We start from the raw sequence: 20,323 nt of genomic DNA, 5'->3' as shown, positions 1-20,323 counted from the left end.
CCGCTCGCCCCGCCCCCCGCCAGGGGTCACGTGCCGCGGGGGGCGGCCGCTGGCGTGAGGCAGCGCGAGGCGGTGGCTGAGGGGGGCGGCCGCTGAGGGGGGCGGCCGGGAGCCTCCGCTGCTCCTGCTGACGGGGGCTCGGGGCTGCTGCGGTCTCTGTACGGGACCTTCTGCGTCCTCCCTCCCCCAGCTGCCCTGCCTCTGGGTTTTTGGGCAGCGTACCCATCGGAACCTGTCAAATTCCGCAGCAAAAGTGCTTCTGGCTCCCTGACGCTCCCCAAAGGTAGGCTTCTGGGTGTTGGCGTAGGTACTAAACATCAGTGATAAGTGTCTACCTGCACAACTTGGGCAAAGGCGTTTAAAACCGGGTGCACGTATGTTGTTGGTATGCTTAAGTCTAATGCTCCCTGAGCATTTTCCTCTTCTTGTAACAGTCTCTTTAAACGCAAAAAATCTGTTGTAATACTAAAAAGTGGACTAATTGAGAACCTACCTTCTTTTTGGCAGGTGCTGCCAAATGCTGAAGCTGTACCCATGAGTGAGTACTGCCAGCCTTATGCATCTATGGCCTCTGCGCCAGTCATTCCAGACTCTTACAACCATGTCCTGGCAGAGTTTGAATGTTTGGATCCGTTGCTTTCTGCGCTCAGGCTGGATTCTAGTCGTCTGAAGGTGAGTTTGTGATGTTCATTTTTGTTATTCAATTAAAAAAGTTACCCTAATCAGTTTGTTATTCTAATTAGCCCACAAGCTTTATCATGTTCTTTGGGGGTTTGTGCATGCTAGCTTATGGGTGGTGTGCTATGGAGAAAGAAGAAGTGAAGACAGAATCCTGCTACAGTGTTTTCTTAATGCAACTGCAGGGTAAAAAATACAATCGTAGATGGTTGCTATCTTCTACAGCTTGTTTGGATCTCAGAAGAAGCAATTTTAATTTCTTTAGTGATGGCTCTGCTGCTAGTGTTTGAGGAGTGGCACACAAAGTTGGCAAGCAGTGAACTCTTTAAAAAGCAAAATAATAACGTAAAGAAAAGATATTGTACTTACTAGTGTCTATGTTCTGCATTATGATTTTTATGCCTTCAGTGCACGTGTATAGCTGTGTCGAGGAGATGGATAGCTCTAGGCAGCTCAGGAGGAGGACTGAATCTTATACAGAGAGATGGTTGGAAGCAAAGGCTCTTTCTTACTCATAAGGTAAGGGTAAAATATTCTGGACAAAAATATCCAGGGGAATTGGGACTGGGAAAGAGGTGTTTTCATGTTAATTTTTATTAAAGGAGTCAATGGGTATTTTCAGCTTGTTTAAATTGTCCAGATAAGGTAACATTTCAGACTGCTATGTGTTAAAAAGCGTTGTGGTACTGGTCTGTGTCCCCAGAGTGTGTGGTGTAATGTGTTTCATGAGGTGTGAAAGAAACGGCTTGAGAGGGCCAGAACTCTGCTTATCCAATTCTTACTTTTAACAACAGCAGCAAAGTTACACTCTGAATGTATGAGTCAAAAGAAAACCCTCAAACGTGTAACCAGAGCGCCTAACGCGGATAACTACTAATGTTTGGGTATCCAAACTATGAACTACCTGAATAGGCAAAGAAAATATAGGCTTGCTTGTTTTTTCTGAAGGAGGTCAAGGAATAGGGATTGCTATTCCTACCGCCCAGTAGTGTTTCCTGGGAGCCATTGTTGCTTCCACTATAAAATGAATGCAATCATCTTTGGAGGTTGCAAACATCTTGCTCAGTTCTGGCAAAACAACTTCCATAGGTACAAGGACAGGTGACTGATTTCTGTGTTCCCAGGCTAGAGGATGAGCTGTTGATTCTCTTGATCCAGTCGTGTTGTTGGCTGCTGCTTCTTAGAGTAAGCTCAGTGTTTGCAAACAGAACCCAAACAAACAAAAGCACCCGTATCACCACAAACTGGTGACAGCTGTTGACATTAATCTGTTTTATTTCATAGAGATAAAAGTTGTGTTCTGGCAAAGGTAGTACAAGAACGTTTATTACCCATGCTTACTGCCATACTTGCTTTCAGGAAGGTGCCATTTCCCGAGTTGCCTGCTGTTTGCATGATGAAGACTACGTTGCTGTTGCCACCAGGTGAGTGATGTACTTGGAAACCTGAATGGCGGATAAATATTTTGAAGTAACTTCTAAGTTTCAGACTGGCATCTGCTGAGAACTTGGAGGGAGGCAGGGAATTAACTGGTAGAGGCTTCAACAGAATAATTCTCTGCGTAGTTTGCTTATTCTTTTTTTCGGACATAATTATTCTAGGAAGAAGCTGTATTCCTGTAACAGAACATCCATGAGAGAGCTAAGCATGCAAAGTTATGATAAATGTACCCTTGAGACCCTTCAGCATCAGAAGAAATGTTTTCAGTGATACGGCAGAGTGAAATTTGTAGTTGATATCACGTTGTTTAAAATTTAAATGCACATTTTTGCTTATGCTTAGCATCCTTGCTGGCAATGCCAGCTCTGAGGTGGACTTCTTGCTTAGGTTTTCTATTTCTTTGGGATAATGCATTTTTGTCACTGATAAAAAGCTGAATGCCTTTAGAACACTTATGCTCAAGCTGTGTTTTCTTTTAAATGTTGCAGCCAAGGTCTCGTAGTAGTCTGGGAGCTGAATCAGGAACGTCGTGGGAAACCAGAACGGATTTATGTTTCCTCTGAGCATAAGGGCAGAAAAGTCACAGCTCTATGTTGGGATACAGCAGCCCTCCGTGTTTTTGTAGGAGATCATGTGGGAAAAGTATCAGCCATCAAGATTAACACATCAAAACAAGGAAAGGTAAAACGTCGCATACTTCGGGATAAAGAGGTTCCCAGGGGGTGCTGTATGGATTATTTTTTTTTTTTAAGAGATGTAGAACAGAGGAAAATTTCCTTTGGCTGTTGGGAAAGCAAACTTTCTGGGTAGCTTTGACTGCAAGAGAAACAGTCTACTGAGATAACAGTAGAAATCCTTGCAATTCCATACCCAAACCTTTTTTAGCTAATTTACTAACTCAGTGTAAAATTGTTTTCAAATCTATAGAACTAAAAATTTTGTGTGATTTAGCAACACAGAGATGCTGGATTCAGACTGACCTTGTGCGGGTAGGTTCTGACAGAAATTTGTCCAGACTTCAGAGATCAGAGCAAATCCACAGTTCATCTTAAATTTGTTTGCTATGATCAAGATCAAGCATGGTCTCGTAGAATTCCCTTCAGTACAGGACAGAGCAGTATTAAAATAGTGTGTTTGTACTGGCTGAGCTTCTTCCTCTTGGAGTTGACAAGTACCCAAGTATTCAGTTTTGGCATTTCTGAGCCTGATGAACTCCTTGGACCCCTTAGACTCCGGGTGCAGTTTCAGCCACATGTTTTGGTCCTCAGCTCATCTGTCAGTCTGAGAAAGGACAGTCACAGACTCTGATTTTTTCTGGGCTTCCTGGATCAGTGTGAAAGCTGTGCATGTTTATCCTTCTTCTTAAATGTGTATTTCTTGGGATCTGTCTGGATACTCTCATTCCTGAAGATGCGGAGTAGTTAAAACAAATGGTGGGTGGACACAAAGTTTAAACCAATTACACTTCGTGCAAAAGGCACGCATGTTAATGAATAGCAGCCTGATTTCTAGTCTTTCAGTGTTTCAAGTTTTATCATGACTAGGTCATTTCCTTCTCCTTTTAGTTGGTAAGATGCAGCACAACCTGGAAGTAGGCATGTTCCTTCAGGTTGTTTCCATCCCTCATGAGAGACTTCAGAAGGAAAATTGTCTTAAAAGTAGCAAGAACATTGCATTTAAAGAGCAAGAAAATCAGCTGTGGAAGGATAGGGGAGAAGGGCAAGACCCATGAAATATGTGCCTGCTTGGGCATGTTAAGACTGTTGGATCTCAAATGCCGTGTGGTTTGTTCAAAATAAGCAATTGACACCTTCATAACAAACAAGACAGCTTTAAACTGTCAAACATGTCCACTAGAAAATGGGAGCACACTTTGCAGTAGTTTCTTATTCATAAGAAGTCTGTCTAGGACTCTGTTCTGGCACCCATGCAAGCTGAGAGACTTGAGTAATTAAGAGCATTTGGGTAATTCACTGCTGGGTAATAGAAAAAGTTTGTGAGTGTATATAAACCACCTAAATCTGATGGATTTTTTTTTGTATTTAGTAATCCCTCAGATCTGTCTCTATAAGACTTGGCTGAAAGTACATGTTGGGAGAATTGAGAGAATTGGCAAGTGAACAAAGCTTACAAAAGAGACCCTCGTGAAGTTACAAAAACACTCTTAAAAAATAAAAAAAAAAAAAAGTCTGTGTGCTGTAGGATAAGATTTCTTTTCTTAAAACTTTGGTAATGGAAAACTTCAGTAATGTTTTTGGGAAGAGGATGATTTTAGATTCCTCTATCTCTAAGCATTAGAACCTTGTTTCATGGGGGAAAGAGGAGAGGAACTGCATTGCCTTGCTTTGTCTTAGGCTGTATATTCAAGTGTATGTGAGCCTTTTCTGAATTTTGCGGTTTTAACTTAATGAAATAATCTTTATGCTGAACTGAGGCCCAGTATGCATTTTTTGTCTTTTTTCTTTAAACTGTAGGCTGCTGCCACTTTTGTGATGTTTCCCGTTCAGATTATAACCACTGTAGATTCCCGTGTTGTTCAGCTCGATTATTTGGATGGAAGACTGCTCATATCTTCACTTACACGTACTTATTTGTGTGATACAGAGAGGCAAGTTATGTTTTTCTTGTAAGATAATGGACTTGCAAGGCTGCTCCGCAGCCAGGTGGGTTGACTGCAGAAGGCTTTTTTCAGCAATTGCTGAAAGAGGAAAAAAAGCTCATGATCTGAGGTTTTACTTAAACTAATAAATATCGCTGCACCCCGTATGTTATAAACTTTATGCAGGCTTCAGAATTTAAATTCTGCAATGAAGAAAACAAACGATCAGTTCAGCAGTTAGGATTTAGTATTTTTATTCTTCAAGAACAACATAAAATTAATTAGAGCCTTTGTTAATGCTGCCTTAACAAATGCATTTTCTTCACTAGAGAGAAGTTTTGGAAAATTGGTAACAAAGAGAGAGATGGAGAATTCGGAGCATGTTTCTTCCCTGTTGGAAAAAACAACGGGAATCAGCAGCCACTCATATATTGTGCGCGGCCTGGCTCAAGGATGTGGGAAGTGAACTTTGATGGGGAAGTGCAAAGCACGCATCAGTTCAAGCAGCTGCTCTCATCACCGCCTCTCCCTGTTGTTACTCTCAGGTAACGCATGAGCCTTACCGGTGATAAACAAGCTAGGGACTTCGAGACTAGCTGAGAAGATGAAATAAACTCCCAGTGCAGTCAAAATTTAATCCTAGCTGTCATCTTAATGTGTTTCCATCTAATAATGAAAACCAGTAGTTAATTACTTAATTAAAAATGCCAAAGCCTTGGTTCTGTAGGTGTCTCTGTGACTATAGCAGTGAATTTTGCTGTCATAAGACTACGTACATTTAAGCCAGGTTTAGATTTAAAGGATTAAGAATGTGATACTATTATAGTTATATCTTGTAATAGATCATTTTTCTTTACAGGATGGATCCTCACTGCACGACTTCCAGCTGCTCTCCACAATCTTTATCTTTCCCCAAGCTACTGTATTTGACGTGAGTGTTGGTTTCCTGTTGATAAAGTAGATTTAAAAATCCTTTAATAAGTTGTGTATACTCTTAATTTGTATTATCAACTTAATGTTTTTGCATAAGAATTTTCCAAATATCATGTTAAACAACTGTCTCATTTGCTGTACTTTACATATATAAGGATGACATTGGCTTACGGTGACTACTGCGATTAACTTTTGCCTGGTTGACATCTGCTTTGCTTGCAGTGAGCACTATGTCGTGACCTGGACGGAAAGAGGCATTTATATCTTTGTTCCCCAAAGTGTTCAAGTCTTACTCTGGAGTGAAGTAAAAGGTAAACTTTAAGAATCTTAGTTTGTAATGTGGTTTGTTACGTTTGTCATATCTGAAGTCCTTGCCTAACACAGAGTCTTTCAGGCTCCATTTCTACAGCTGGATTGCAGAACATTTATCAGAGAAATCATTTTTGTTGTCATCTGTCAGACATACCCTTGACTAGTAACCTTCTCTCCACCCCTTCCAACCAACTCCTCCCTCCATATTTCTGAGTAAAAAACCTGGCATAAAGTGAATCTTAAAATACAGTAACAAAATACTGTGAGGTAGTAACTAAACCCACAGTACTCTTTCCCCATTGCTGTTTATTCCCAGGTATCCCGTGAAGGGTGAACTGCTGAAAGCTGAAAAAACATTTTTCTAACATCTGTCTAACCAGTGAATGTATTTGTCACACGAGTGACACCTCATAAATAGTTATATGTGTATGGTTATAGGCACAGTCCTACAACTGTTGGTTGTTGTCACTTGACTTCTTCCTTCTGCCTCTCTCCCACCTTTTGGTGTTAAGTTTCCAATGCCTTTGTCTTTGAGTGTTTGCACATAGTGTAACTATTTCCTTTGGAAACTGTTGAAAGGTCAAAGAGGTTTTCTGCTACCAAATCTTTTTGTTCTTTTTCAAAGCTAATAATGGTGCGCCTCTCTCATATTTATCAGTCTTAGTTTTGTTTTTCATCCTTCAAAGGAAAAGGGAACTTTAGCTTAAACGTACTTTTGGATGCTGTCTAGAAATGCAACTCTGGAAAGTTTTGATACTTGAATTGTGCTTTATAGTTGTTAGATGCTTGCTTAGTGCTCTTTAGTGTTTGTTCGCCATACCACTTGTGCTACATGTATTAGACTGTTGCACGTGCTTGCGCTCAGGGAAATAGGTTTTCACCTTCCTTCAGGAACAAAAAGGAATCCTGATGAACAATTTCAGTCCTTAACATGCTTCTGTGCATCTGGTTTTGCAGATATTCAGGATATTGCAGTTTACAAAAGTGAACTGTTCTGTCTTCATGCAAACGGAAAAGTTGTACACCTTTCCCTTCTGCTAGTAGACCGCTGCGTAGATCGTCTGATAAGAAGAGGGTTCTGGACTCTTGCTGCCAGGGTCTCTTGTCTCTTCCAAAATTCAATAATTTCTTGCAGAGTAAGTAAATACCTTTTTGTAAATGTTCCATGTAACTCCATTTTGTTCCTTGTTCTCTTACAATAAGTTCCATGGGTTTCTAAGGTTTGTATTTTCAGAGATTTTAAGAAGTCTGCTAGACCTTATACTTTTAGTATGAAAATTAGCCTGCATATGTAGTACCTTATTAATTTTTTCATGCATGCATTAGAAATAATAATGCTTCTGTTTACCTGTGTATTTTTAGGCAAGAAAAAATTTGCCACTAGACAAGCTGGAGCATTTGAAGTCTCAGCTGGATGCCTCAACTCAACAGGATCTCATTTCACGTCTGGAGGAACTGATCTTGAAGGTGGAACCTCTAGATTCTGCGTGCAGCAGTAGGAGAAGTAGCATTTCATCTCATGTAAGTGTATTAGTAATGCCAAAAATGTTAGCTAGAAGTCTTATCTTTGCGTCTTACAACCATCTTGTTGCTCTCTTTGTAGATAAGGCTTTTGATTATACTATGTCTACTATAGGCGATAATACTGGTTTTTAAAGTTACTTGGGGTAGGGAGGTATGAAATACTACTACTTGCATTCTTTAGGCTCTTACACCCCTGTCTTTGTGTTATTTTATGGCTAATGGTTGAGGTACGGACAAAGATAGATACAAAGAAGGCTTTCTCCACAGCTGAGTTTTGTACTTTGCCGTGCTTCAGTAAAGGTCATCTTGATTATAACTGTGGTCTTATCTGGTGAATACTGAATTTCTGAATGTTCAGAGCTGTCCTAGCCCTGTTTTAAAAATGGTCTCACTCTGCAGCTCAAACAGAAAGCTCTAAGGAAAAAATTAAGCATATTTGTAATACTCTTTTATACATAGAGCTGCTTGGCGTTGACTTCCCAGCAGTATTTCAAGAAAGGGGAAACATTCCGTAGTTAATACAACATGAGTTGCTTTCAATCTAAGTATTTTAAAAAGTGAAGCTTAAAAACCAGTAACATAAATTCCATCTTGACATGGTAAACGAGTTTTTTTTCCATTCCCAAATGGGAACGTAAACTACGTGGACTGACTATGAGCCAAAGGTTGTACATGTGTCTAGAAGCAGACAGTATTAGAGGATCCATAGTTGTGCTAGCTAGGTATGGTTTACTGGTAGAAAGAACATGGAGTCGTCTGGATGCAGTCACATGGGGTGAAGTGGCTGGTTCACATACGGGACTAAAGCCAAGATATTTTTGTCTCGTGGTCTTGTACTGAGTATGCCAGTTGTTCCACAGGCTGCTTTCCTAAAAGCAATTGCAGTGTGTGCATCTTTATAATGTCACTGGACTATGCATTTAACAGCACGGGTGTCCTTTGCTGTTCTGGATCTGTCAGTAATCTGATCTTCCATAGGGTTTTCTCAGATGGTGAATTATGAAGTACTGTGAGGTTATTTCTGTTGGGATGGTTGTTTCAATTCATTGCAGGAAGTTGAACAAGGAAGTGCAACTCAAAAAACATCTGGCCCTTCTCCCTTGTCTGACAGGAAAGCTTCAGTGTCTTGGACTCTGGTATATATCGTGTTATTAGTCGAAGAGGCAGTCAGTCCGATGAAGACTCATGTTCTCTCCACAGTCAAACATTCTCAGAAGATGAGAGACTTAAAGAATTTCCTGCACACCAGGAAGATGAACAGGTGGAACTTGGTAATGTTTCTTAATGAAAATACGTTCTTCAGGTGCAGTATTTATTTATTTTACAAGAATTGATTTGCTCTGTGCTCTTATTTTCCACTATCAAGTTATCTATAATTAAATTTTCTAATTTGTTCAATGGAAACACAGTCACCCCACCCTCCAGTCAAACTTTCTTGAAACATTGGGGTGAAATACTGGCTCCACAGAAATGAACACATAAACAAAAGTGAGAAAGAATACAAAAGGTCCAGAGGGCTTTTCCCAAGCTGGAGTTTCACTCGAATTTTCTTCCCCCTCTGTGTGCAATTCAGCATTAATACTGAGACTGTCTTGGCTGACTATGGCAGTGTTAATTGAGCTTCAAATGAGATTCGTTTGATGTCCCTATCCTTCCAGTCTTTTTGGCTACAGGAAAGAATTTATTAGTCTTGTCTCTGGCATTATTTCTTCAGGGAAAACAAGTAGGCTTAGGGAGAGTAGGCTTAGCTTTCTTGCAGGATTTCATCTGTAAAGGGGATCACCTCTTACACATTTATACATCAGCATGGGAATGATATAATTGTTAATACCTAACATTTTAACTACTCAGGGAGTTTATTTCTTAACAAATACCTGTTGCTAGATGAAACATAGTGAAACAATGTGTCTTGTTCTCTGCTCTGAAGAGGAAGAAACCTGGGATGATAAGGAGCTTGTTTAGTTCAGGGTGCGGTAGAGAGGCTTTCTGTTAAAAAGGCTGCTCTTAGCTGTTGCAGAGATGTTTGAGGAGAAAGACAATTTGGATGCTTTGTAGGAGGAAAACCACAGTAGGGTGGGAGAATTTTTGCTTCTCTGTCAGTAGTGTGTCCTGTTGACTAAGGTACATGATGTTTGTAGCCCTTATGCTTACATTTGTCTCTTTACTTTCGTTCACCAAAAAAATGACAAGTGAGAAAATGTGCAGGAAGGATATAATTTCTAACATTAAAACTCTAAAATGAAGGGTCGTAGTTCTTGAACATTGTAAGTTAAAACTTTTCTATCTGTTCATTAAGTGATAGCAGATTTGCTGATTGTTCCAAGATAGAGAGGTTCTAGATGATTCTTGAAACACATGTACTTCATTTGGTATTTAAGAGCGATAGACTTAATGAATGACTTCATGTTTTTGCTGTGCTGCAGCTGGTTTCCCTGATCATATTTACGTAAGATGTCACAAGGTTTTAGGTTGCTAATTTGTATAATGAACAAAAGCACCCTTTTGGTCCCAGTCAGTTGTGACCTTTAGGCCCTATTGAGGGAGAGTGGATTCTGTTAGAATTTCTGTAATAGCACAGCATCTTTTCTTCTCAGCAGTGCAGATAGGTCTGACTGTTGCAAAACAGTGTCATTCTTACTCAAAAGTATCCTTTTTTTCTTCATCACACCCCTTAAAGATACAGTGTGCTTGTACGAGGAAATGACTAATCAAAACACCCTGTAGATACAGGTAGGTATGTAAGAGTGAAGAGGAACTAGTCAGGGGCTCTGTATTTCCTGTGATTCTTGTCAAAAGCCAGAGAGTTATGGGTTTAATTGTGTTTTGAAGTCCCTTCAAATAGGAGTGATTTACACCTTAACCATGATTTGTGTTTCTGTATGTTCAGATATAGTTTCCCTTTTAGGAAATAGGGCTGTGTGAATTGATGCATACTACAACGTTCAATTTTCCTATCTGCTTAAATAACTGACAGTGGATTAAATCAATTTTTTTTGTCTTTGAAATGAACTGTAAGGTTATGTATAAATGGTAAGTTTTCAGACAGTTGTTGCTGATTGTCATTTGTCTTGTTATAGAGCATAAAGGTTTGAAGTCGGTAATAAAATGGTCCTTGAGACTAGGTAATGCTTTTCTGTCTCCCCACAATCTTCAACATGAAATACTGAAAAATATGATTATTCCACGCAGATTATCTAGGAGTGAATTAGTGACCTGTGCTTTGTTTCACTGTTTCATTTTTGCCAGGCCATTGTTTCATGACTCTTTATTTCAATTCCATTTGTTAGACAGCGTATCTCATGCATCTGTGGCGGTTGAGGCTGACCGGAGTGAGACATTCCTCCCATTCAGTATTCCTTTGTCATTTCGTTCCCCATCTCCTCTCGTCTCTCTCCAAGCTGTGAAAGAAAGGTAAAACGTGCAGGAGGTTCATTCATCCATTACATCATTCCGTTTTATGTCCTGTGAATTTGTAGCATTGTCTGATTTAGTTCATACTCTGCTCTGCAAAAATGTAACACCTGAAATGAAACACTGGAGATGCAGTCATGCTTGCTAGGCTATTTAAAGCTTTCATCTTGACTCTAATGAAGATACGAAGAGCTGCTGTAAGCTTCAGTGCAGCCAAGGTTTCAGCCTTAGTTTTCTGAATGTCTGCTAAGAATATTTAACATAACCATGTAAACTGTGGCAGTGGTTTGTACTCAGAAAGAAACTTACTAAACATATTGTTTTAGATTTTAGCTTTTGTGCTACTTGGATTTCTGAATGATAAGGGCTTGTAGGCAAAAACTAAAATATTTGAATGGTGCTAGATATTGCCAAAACACACTTGTGAAGTGTACTGTCTAGCTTGCCATCTTTCTCCCCTCATGCGGCACCGTTCAGTAAATCTAATGAATTTCTCAAATGTTCATGGAATAATGGTAGCTTATGCCAGGTGCAAGTAAATATGGTAGCGTCCATTTTGTGCAGAAGTCAAATTGCCTTTTAAAAACTCACTTCAACATATAAAGCAAATGGTGTTAAATACATGACTTAAATAATTCTTGTGAAGCTGGTGTGTTTCTTAATCAAAAAGTTACTGCTCCATAATGATGGTTTGAATCATTACTTCTTCTTTAATCACTTAGGTATGTCAAATATATTCTGCAACAAGAAAAACATAGTTGATATCAGTAGTGTGAGTATCTCAGAATAGCTTTCAGACATACATGCATTGTTATGAGTTCTTTCTAAATCATAAGCAACTTTTAGGAGTTTGACTGTAAACAGTAATAGTAAATAGAACTTAGTTTTAAGTACCCTCTATGTTCTATTTATGATTAAATAAAGTAAAATCATATTTTACAGTTACTTTTTTAAAGTTTCCCTATAATTCTAAAAAAAGGTGTGGTGTTTTTTGTTTTTTTTAAGGCTCCTAAACGAGTTCTTAGTCAGAAAGCAAGAGGCTGAGTTCTTTGTTCAGCTCTTGATAACATGGTTCTCCTCATGGTAGAAATGGGTTTCTGTGTGCTCGTTGGGATTTCTCTTGAATAAAATACCTGGGAGGAAAAAAAAATCGATGACAAGAAGGATGTTTTTAGTGAGCTTTATAATCTGAAGAATTAACTTTGAGTGCTGTAAAACCATTTCTTACTACTAAGAGGGCCATCATTTCCTAATGCTTTCCTGATGCTTTATTAGCCCTAAAATGAAATGTAGCCAATCTGCATTTATTTGTGTACAAATATATCAAAATCTAAGCACTAATGTTAGTATGAGAGCCTGTTTTTTCAAGCAGCAAAAACCCCAAGTCATAAGTACGTCAATTTTTGATTCTTTGTGCTGATATTACAGACCATGACTCAAGTACGAATTCTGAGCAGTTTCTTAGGGAGTTTTGTTCTCGTTGTCCATCACTGGTGAGATCCCGTTCTCAGAAGTTCTTCAGGTTATAAAGACATCTGAAATGATGGTTTGAATGGAAAGAAAGTGCTTGATTGTTTCAGTTGTGAACTTTGAATTTGACATGGTCGAACTTCTGACTTCTAGTGTTTCCAGCTTTGTACGCAAAACTACCGAAAAGATTGGCACACTTCATGTGAGTCCTGATATTAGAGGGAGGCAAGAAGCAAAGGATGACGAGCAGCAGCAGGAGGTGGCTGTCAGTCTTCTAGCATCTCCCCAGGAAGAGAGAGCGTGAGTGCAAAATCACGTTGTCTTAGCAATTGCATTTACTGGGTGTTCTGAGGCTAGCAATCTAAAGAAAATGTACCGTTTTAAGGAGAACGGAGAGCTCTGTTTGTTTGTGTTTTTCCAGCTGCTGTTTGTTACTCTGGTGGGTTTAGCTGGTTCTAGCTGGCTTCTTACCTAGAAACTGGTTCAGAACGTTGGAGCGTGCAGTCTCCGCAGTGCTGTAGTTACTGAATTGTAAGAACGTAGCGTAATCAGCAACTCTTATGTAGCATACCTGTGATGCCTGCTTGGGGTATGAGTCCAACAGTTTATGTCCTGCACTTACAGAGTGGGGAGTCAACACACTTTTCTCCCTCAAACCGTGTTTTATGGTACCTATAAAACATAATGGCTGTCCAATTAACACAGAGCTAAACTGTTTCATATTCCAGTAATTTTATAATGTATGGTAACTTTCATATGGTGTCATACTATTTTTTTATTTAGTGTCTTCAGAAATCTGCTGTAGTTAGAGCGGAAGCCATAATAAAGGCCACAGAATTATTATTATGGTTGTTCTTCATGTCCAATTCATCTGTAACTTTTGCTGAGCTGTTCCTTCTATAGAAATGGGAGCTTTATTTTTTTAATAATGGAATTAATGTTGTTTCCTGACAAATCTGAGGAAAATCCTCATGTAAATTATTAAATACAATACTTCAGTGAAAGCTGAAATGAATGTGTTTTTCTAGATCAGAGCCACAGAGCTGCCAGCTTCCAGAGGAGGATCATCTAAGAGATCTCAAGGCTGCAACAACAGAAGCTGTGTAAGCTGGGCAATTTTTAGTGTCTAGATGTGTTGGGCTTTAGTAGAAAAATGACTGATTTTTTTTTCACTACAAACATGTAAAAGTAATGTTGTAAGTGTCTATTAATGCTACCTGTAAAGCTCTCACTTTGGTTAATGATTTGTTTCCCCTGTTTAAAACCAAGCAAACCCACTATAAGCTTGGTTAGGACAAAAGGGTAACACTGAGGAATTATATCCTAACTACAAGCATGCTTAAAACAAACAAACAAACAAAAAAAACATATAACAATGGCAAAAAAGAAAATCAATCACAAACACAATGCACGCAAAAAAAACCCCACACCTAACAAAAATCAGTTCTGAAAGAAAGCCTGGGGAAATCAGGAGGTACTAACAGCAAATGCAGATGGTACAACTAGCCTAAACTCTGATGCATTCAAAACCACAAAAACGGCAGCAAACTGTAATTTAAGTTCAGGAGTATACTTTGAGTTGCACAAAACATACATAATGTTTCACTTGTGATGTCTTACAGCTGTGAAGCAACTTAAGTTTCTTTTTTTCTACAGAGCCAAACTCCAGGATCCCCTGGTTTTGTTAGAACCACAGTGCATGAGAAGGGTTTTACGGGAATGGCTTGTCTATCTGGAAGAAAAATTTGGCAGCAGAGAGCATTTTGATTCCTCTGTTAGGAAGAGCAAGACTGTATGTGCTGAAGAACAGAGGGAAGTCCTGGAGGAAAACCTGCAAGTAAATCCAACTGGTGGAGACCTAGCAGAAAAAGAACCGAATAGTATCTTGGAAGACTACACTGAAAGTAATGATGAAACTTGTGAAAGCCAAAATGTATGTGAAAATAGCACTAATTTCAAGGGACCTTTGGGTGGCTGCTTTCAAATATCTCCTCCATGTGACCTAGAACCAGATGTTCAGAAAGATCTTGTGGAGCTGACAACTCTGTGTTTTGAGCTGAGTGTATTTTCTTGTGGAAATGGTGATTCAGAGGAAAGCTTTGATCAAGGTCTGCCACTAGCAGCTTTGTCGACCTTGGCTTGTAGGTTTATACAAAACTACTTCTTTCTTCTGGATTTGAAAAGACTAAAGCAGTGCATTATAACCACATATGCAAACAGCCCTAATGTATGGGAAACATATATCGCAGGATTGAAAGGTAACTAATGAAAATTTTATTCCTAGTAGACTGAGAGAAAGACTTTGTTTGGGAAGAAAAAGAAAATAAAGTTTGAAGATTCCCATTTATGCCTGCAAATTTTCCTTCTGTGGATATAGTGGGGGAAGGGGATTGGTGGGTAGAAGGTTTTGTTCTGTTTTGGGGTTGTTTGCTTGGTGTTCCCCAGAAGGCTAATGTAGGGAAAAACTACTGGCTTCTAGGAGAGATTGGTATTCCCCTCACTTTGCAATTCCACAGAAACTACTTCTGAAGCTGTTAAATTTATATGGAGCTTGTTGGTTGAACGGTGTGGCAGTTACAGACCAGATCTATGTAAAAGCAAATATATGCCCTTCAACGAGCAGAAAAATCATGTGTAAAATCAAATATCTATAGAAATAAGGCAGAAGGTAGGAGATGGGGCTTCAGTATTTGCATTAGAAATGGAAGGCCTGACTTAAAGAGCATTGTCATTAGTGTGAAACAAGGCTGAATGGTCCTATGCGAGTGAATGGCTTGTGATCGCTTCAGACTTCCTTTTTCTGCAGAAATCCTTTTGACGTTTTTGATTTCTCTTTAGTCTTATTGAAGTAAAGCTTCCTGATTATACTGGAAAACAGAACCACGTCTGTTCTCTGCATTCAGCTTCTGCTTTATGTGTTTTCTTTTAAGAGTGACTTAAAGGCTTAGCATTAATTTGGCACTAACGGAGATCAGTCAAAGAACAGAATCTTGCTTTGATGGTTGGCATGTGGTGTTGGGCTTCTGGGAATTTGTTCATAATTTGTATCTTCATGAGAGCTTTAAAGTAACGTATACATTCCCAGTTTGCTCTCAGCTGGACTGTACTTGTGTTTGTAGACTGTTACCAACATTTCATCAGGATCTTGGTTTATGATGAATTCTGCTTTCTGTGAAGTCAGTGACCAAACTAAAGTTTTTATTTATTAATAGAAGCAAAACATACTATACTGAAAACTGCAGACCTACATTATATTTAGCAAGCCATATGTCCTGCAGTGTTTTTTTTTTTTTTCACAAGAGAAAAACTGCGTCCTCTGAAGTCCAAAGACTTCAGAAAGGAGAAATATATCAAGAATATTGTTCCATGCCTTCATTGTATCATTTATAACTGAAACTTGAAAGCACTGCCTCCAAGTGATGTTGACTTCCATGACATTTCATGACTTGTTCATTAACAAGTGTTCACTTGTTGCTACTGTTCTGAGGAAGTACAAAAGGTAACTTGTATCTGTACATGTAACAACAGCTCTGAGTGTGTTAAGGCAAAACACTGTCTGTATCTTGTAACATGTGCACTAATTTATTTCAGAACTAACTTGTCACAGTTCGGTTGCTTTGGCAATGGAAAATGAAGATATGTTGAAAATACTGAAACTGTTGCATGACCTGGGGCCCTGGAATGATGGCCCTCTGCTACTGGTACATGCTCAAAGGTAGCCAAGTCCTTTTTTTTTTTTCCTCTTCTCCATGTTGTCAACTTGCTAGCAGGAATTGGTTTTGAGAGCTTCACACTGTATGAAGCTTTCTGGGAATCTCTTCAGAAGATCACCTTTCTGAAAATGGTATTTGTTCTGTCTCTCTTTAGGCTTTATGAAAAATTTGGTGAAACAGCTCTTCGGCCCTTGATCAAGTTCCACCCCTCCATTTTGCCTTCTGATATCAAGCAGCTTTGTAAGAATGATCCAGCTCACTTCTTAGCATATTTAGATAGCCTGGTGAAGTCACAGCCAGAGGATAAAAGGTAAAGGGAATAGAGAGCCTTTCACCTGTGTGCTGCCTTCATCACGCAGATGTGATTTTTTTGTTTGTTTGTTTAACTGTTTTGATATTTCTGTGCTTGGTGCTCTTTATCATTAGTTTCCAAATAATTCTGCCAGTTTTAGTTGGTTTCTCAGTATGGATTTTATTAGCTTAGGTGCTAGTTCTAATATTTTTTTTCTGCAACTTACTTTCAAAATAACCTGATATTTTTGTTCTTGTGCCTACTGTTCAGCATACCCAGGTTAGACAGTATTTAGGGAAAAAAAAAAAGCAGGGGGAATCCAACCTCTGTCAACTTAATGGTTTTCTGTGGCTCCCTTCAGTGCCTAGGAACATAAATGATTCTATTTTTTTCCATACTTAATTTTAATCATGTTTTACTTTTTTTCTCGTGTGCAATTTTTGTGTCTCCATGTATCTGGTATATTTAAAATCAGTATTTTTTCCCCATGTGCTTTGTTTTGTAGGTCATCTCTTCTTAGGTCTCTTCTGCAGCCGGAATCAATACGACTGGATTGGTTGTGCTTGGCAGTTTCTCTTGATGCACCACAAAGAGCAAATACTGTGGATGTGGAAGGAAATCCCAGGTAAAGCGAGGTTCACCCGAGGTTCTGAGTGCAGCAAAAAGCTGTTCTGCAGGCTTAGGTTTTATATGACACTTTGGATGTCAGTGAATCCTTGGAGCATTTTGCATATTGCAGAGTTCAGCAGAAGCAACCAAAGGATTAAATAACTACCTGTAATACCTTATTGAATGACTGTTCTTGCTGAGACTACGCCATGTCTCGTTAATGTTCCTACTTCTATTTGATAAACCTGAATTTCTTGTAGAGAGAACTTTTTTTTTTTTGGAAGAAAACCATTAATGTTTTAAAACAAAAATTTTCTTTGTCTAGGCCACGATCGCATTTGTTTACATGGGGCTACAGCCAGCTCATTCTGCTTTTGGTTAAACTCCCAGCTGATTTTGTTACAAAAGAGAAAATGGCAGACATCTGTAAATCACATGGGTAAGACGAAAGCTTGCTAATTCTTTATACTTGCTTAGCTGGTACTCTAACCCCAAAAAGATACAAATGAAAAACACTTATCTGCTCCTAGCTTGAACAAGTTTCACTCAAAAAAATTTCCTGTTTTGAGGATGAATTTTAGGAGTCCAGTTTAATGCATCTGATACCCCTTGTGAGCCCGCTCTGTGATGAGCCGTATGATTGTTGGCATTCAAGAAATTCAGTTGCTTCTGTCTTCATTAAGTGAATATTTAATTATTGTTCATTTCAGTTTAGGATGAATATTTGATTCCTGGAAATTTTTACTCTGTTATTTAAGGTTTTGGCCTGGGTACCTTTTCCTCTGTTTGGAGCTGGACAGAAGAATAGAAGCCTTTACTAATATTGCTCATTTGGATGATCTGAGCCTATTGAATGAAGAAGATGGTTAGTGAATCTTAAGCTGTGTATACATTTCTGCAACATCAGAACTGCCCTTAGTCTCTACTGATTAAGTTTCTCAAAAGTAGAGTTAAGCTGTTTTTAGTGGTGGTGGGTTGTTTTCTTTTTCTAATTTTTGAAGTGTTTTAGTAGCAGTTTCACTTGCTGGGTATACAGCAGCATATTTGAAAAACCTAAGTGGGAGTTATGCTCTTGCATCTTCACACGGTGTTTCATGAAATCAGTAATTCTAGAAAACATTTAACAGCTCAGGAATGTAGGGTTGTTTATCAGGAGTAAAAGCTAGATTAGGAGGAATAGCTAGCCTCCCCACACGGCACAGAACTTCCCCCACTACACACGTTTATACACACGCAGTTGCAATGAGCAAAGTATTGGCCCAGTAGCCTTAAGATGAACAAAACAATTATTTGTTTTTTGACTTGACAAAGCCTCAAATGCTGAAGTATTGCGAAGCTTTGTGTATAGTTCAGCACTGAATCTTGACACTGAGTCAGTCAAGGCAATATAATTCTGTATGCAATTTGCTTGTTGATAACACTTGATTTTCTTGCATTTCTAAAGAGAAAAATAGAATAGCTAGCTTCCTTTTTAGGTATGGATCTGTTTAAAACAGTAGGCTTGTAATAAACCTTGTTTTACAAACAACGTAACAAATTTGGTTTTGCATCTAGGTTCAATTCCAGAGACCATAGAAGAATGGAAGTTTCTTCTGCATCTTGCACAAAATCACAGCGCTGTTTTCCACCACCATGGACCACAGAATGGGAATGCTGTCAGCAATGGTATCCCCAGCTGGCCAAACTGCATCACTGTGGAAAACATAGCTCTCCTATTAGCAAAGGCCATTGGCCCAAATCGTGCCTTGCCTCTATTGCAAGAATGTGGCGTGATGCTAGAATTGTCTGACAGATTTACTGGAGTGTGTGAGATACTGCGAATTGCTGAGAAAAGACAAAGGTAAGATGATGCAGCAGCAGTTCTGTATATGCACACCATTCATCTTAGATCTTCTTGGTGCTTTAAAGTTTCAGTTAACAAAAAGATAAAATACTTCACACTTTTACCTTGAATTTTAAACTCACTGAAACATGTTCTTTTATTTAAGAACTATGTATTATGCAATATAGGTACCTTAAAATGGGGAGACAAAAAGGAAATGGAAAACTGTACATTAGATATATGTGAAGGAGGTTCCATGTAGAGAGTCTGATCTGACCCCTCCAGAGAAGGCATGCATGATGATGTCATGATATCACGTAATTGTGTTTTTGACATTTGACAAACTGCTTTAAAAAGCAAAACCGTTGTTGTTAGTTTTTTTTAACTGTTTAACTGTTTTAACTGTTTAAACTGTTTTTAAACTGTTTAACCTTTTCCTTTGTTTTTCTTGCAGAGCCCTGATTCAGTCCATGTTGGACAGGTGTGACCGGTTTTTGTGGTCTCAGCAAGCATAGAAAAAAAATGGGAAAACTTTGGGATCTGTAATGTGTATATTAAAGTGCCTCTTAAACTTTCAGGCTCTTAAAGAAATGAACTTCTCCCTAAAAATTCAGTTGTATTGAGTCAACATCCATCTGACAGGTATTTGACTGGTAGTTGTTCACAGTTCTTTCTTATTCATTAGAGATGAGTTTTACACTCCAGAACTTCAATCAAAAGAATCCAGTATTTATCCCAAAATTAAGCTCACAGATTTCCAAGGTGAAAATGCCTTAATTTATTTTCTGAGTCTGCATGACTTAAGCGTTAAGGGTATGAGCCACTAAGGATCAAATCATGGTGTATAGATTTTTTTTTCATTGTTTGAAAACATGAGAAGCCATTCCTGGGAAAGATTTAAGCATGTAATTTTTCGTTTTCCTGTAAATAATACTTACTTTTTCAAGTAGCTGTAGAAGTACTTGGTGTGATATGTATTTTTTTCCTCTTAAATTATATGCACAGTTCTTATCCATTTGCAATTAATTATTTGTGACAAGTCTTAAAATAGAGAGAAAATATTTCTCAGGAGTGGGTTAATGGAAACCTGATGAAAAGAACTTACTAAATAAACTCACTGTTAAACTATAAGAGTGATATTTCTAAATTGCCTATATCTGCTTATGAAATATGAGTAGATTTTGGCTGTGATATTTCGACAGACCTCAGGACAGCAATATTCCACAGTGATTTTTGACCTTTTAGAAAGCAAGAGGACTACATATCTTAATCTAATATTTTCTTAGAAGCTGAATGTTTAGAGTATTTTAGATCAATGCCATTGAGCAAGAAATCTTTAAATATCTGTTAGAATATGAAGACTCATAAAATCACTTGGATTTAATTTCTCGTTTACAGAACTATGTTTTGTATGAGTACTGTTTCTGCACTTAACGCCTGTTTGAACAGTTTTCTTTCTAGGCTACTAGTTTTGACCCTTTTCACTGTCAGATTCTCACAATTTTAGCAGAAGGCCGTGG

General features: G+C 38.6%; 1 protein-coding gene across 1 annotated transcript; it reads left to right on the top strand.

The window, feature by feature from the left end:
* Positions 1-14: 14 nt before the first annotated feature.
* Positions 15-19,405, top strand: HPS5 (HPS5 biogenesis of lysosomal organelles complex 2 subunit 2). Its single transcript, XM_013191666.3, has 23 exons — positions 15-283; positions 508-672; positions 1,087-1,197; positions 2,038-2,102; positions 2,607-2,799; positions 4,593-4,726; positions 5,047-5,262; positions 5,577-5,648; positions 5,873-5,961; positions 6,920-7,098; positions 7,325-7,483; positions 8,598-8,757; positions 10,774-10,897; positions 12,521-12,667; positions 13,396-13,470; positions 14,024-14,625; positions 15,959-16,082; positions 16,235-16,390; positions 16,878-16,997; positions 17,307-17,420; positions 17,740-17,846; positions 18,536-18,821; positions 19,258-19,405. Exons 2-23 carry the CDS (start codon positions 535-537, stop codon positions 19,316-19,318), a joined length of 3,432 nt encoding a protein of 1,143 aa, XP_013047120.2. The 5' UTR covers positions 15-283; positions 508-534; the 3' UTR covers positions 19,319-19,405.
* Positions 19,406-20,323: the final 918 nt, after the last annotated feature.

Source organism: Anser cygnoides, chromosome 5, assembly GCF_040182565.1.
Source record: "Anser cygnoides isolate HZ-2024a breed goose chromosome 5, Taihu_goose_T2T_genome, whole genome shotgun sequence".
NCBI lineage: Eukaryota > Metazoa > Chordata > Aves > Anseriformes > Anatidae > Anser > Anser cygnoides.
The sequence above is the reverse complement of the archived record's forward strand: the minus strand, read 5'-3'. Positions and strand labels throughout refer to the sequence as shown.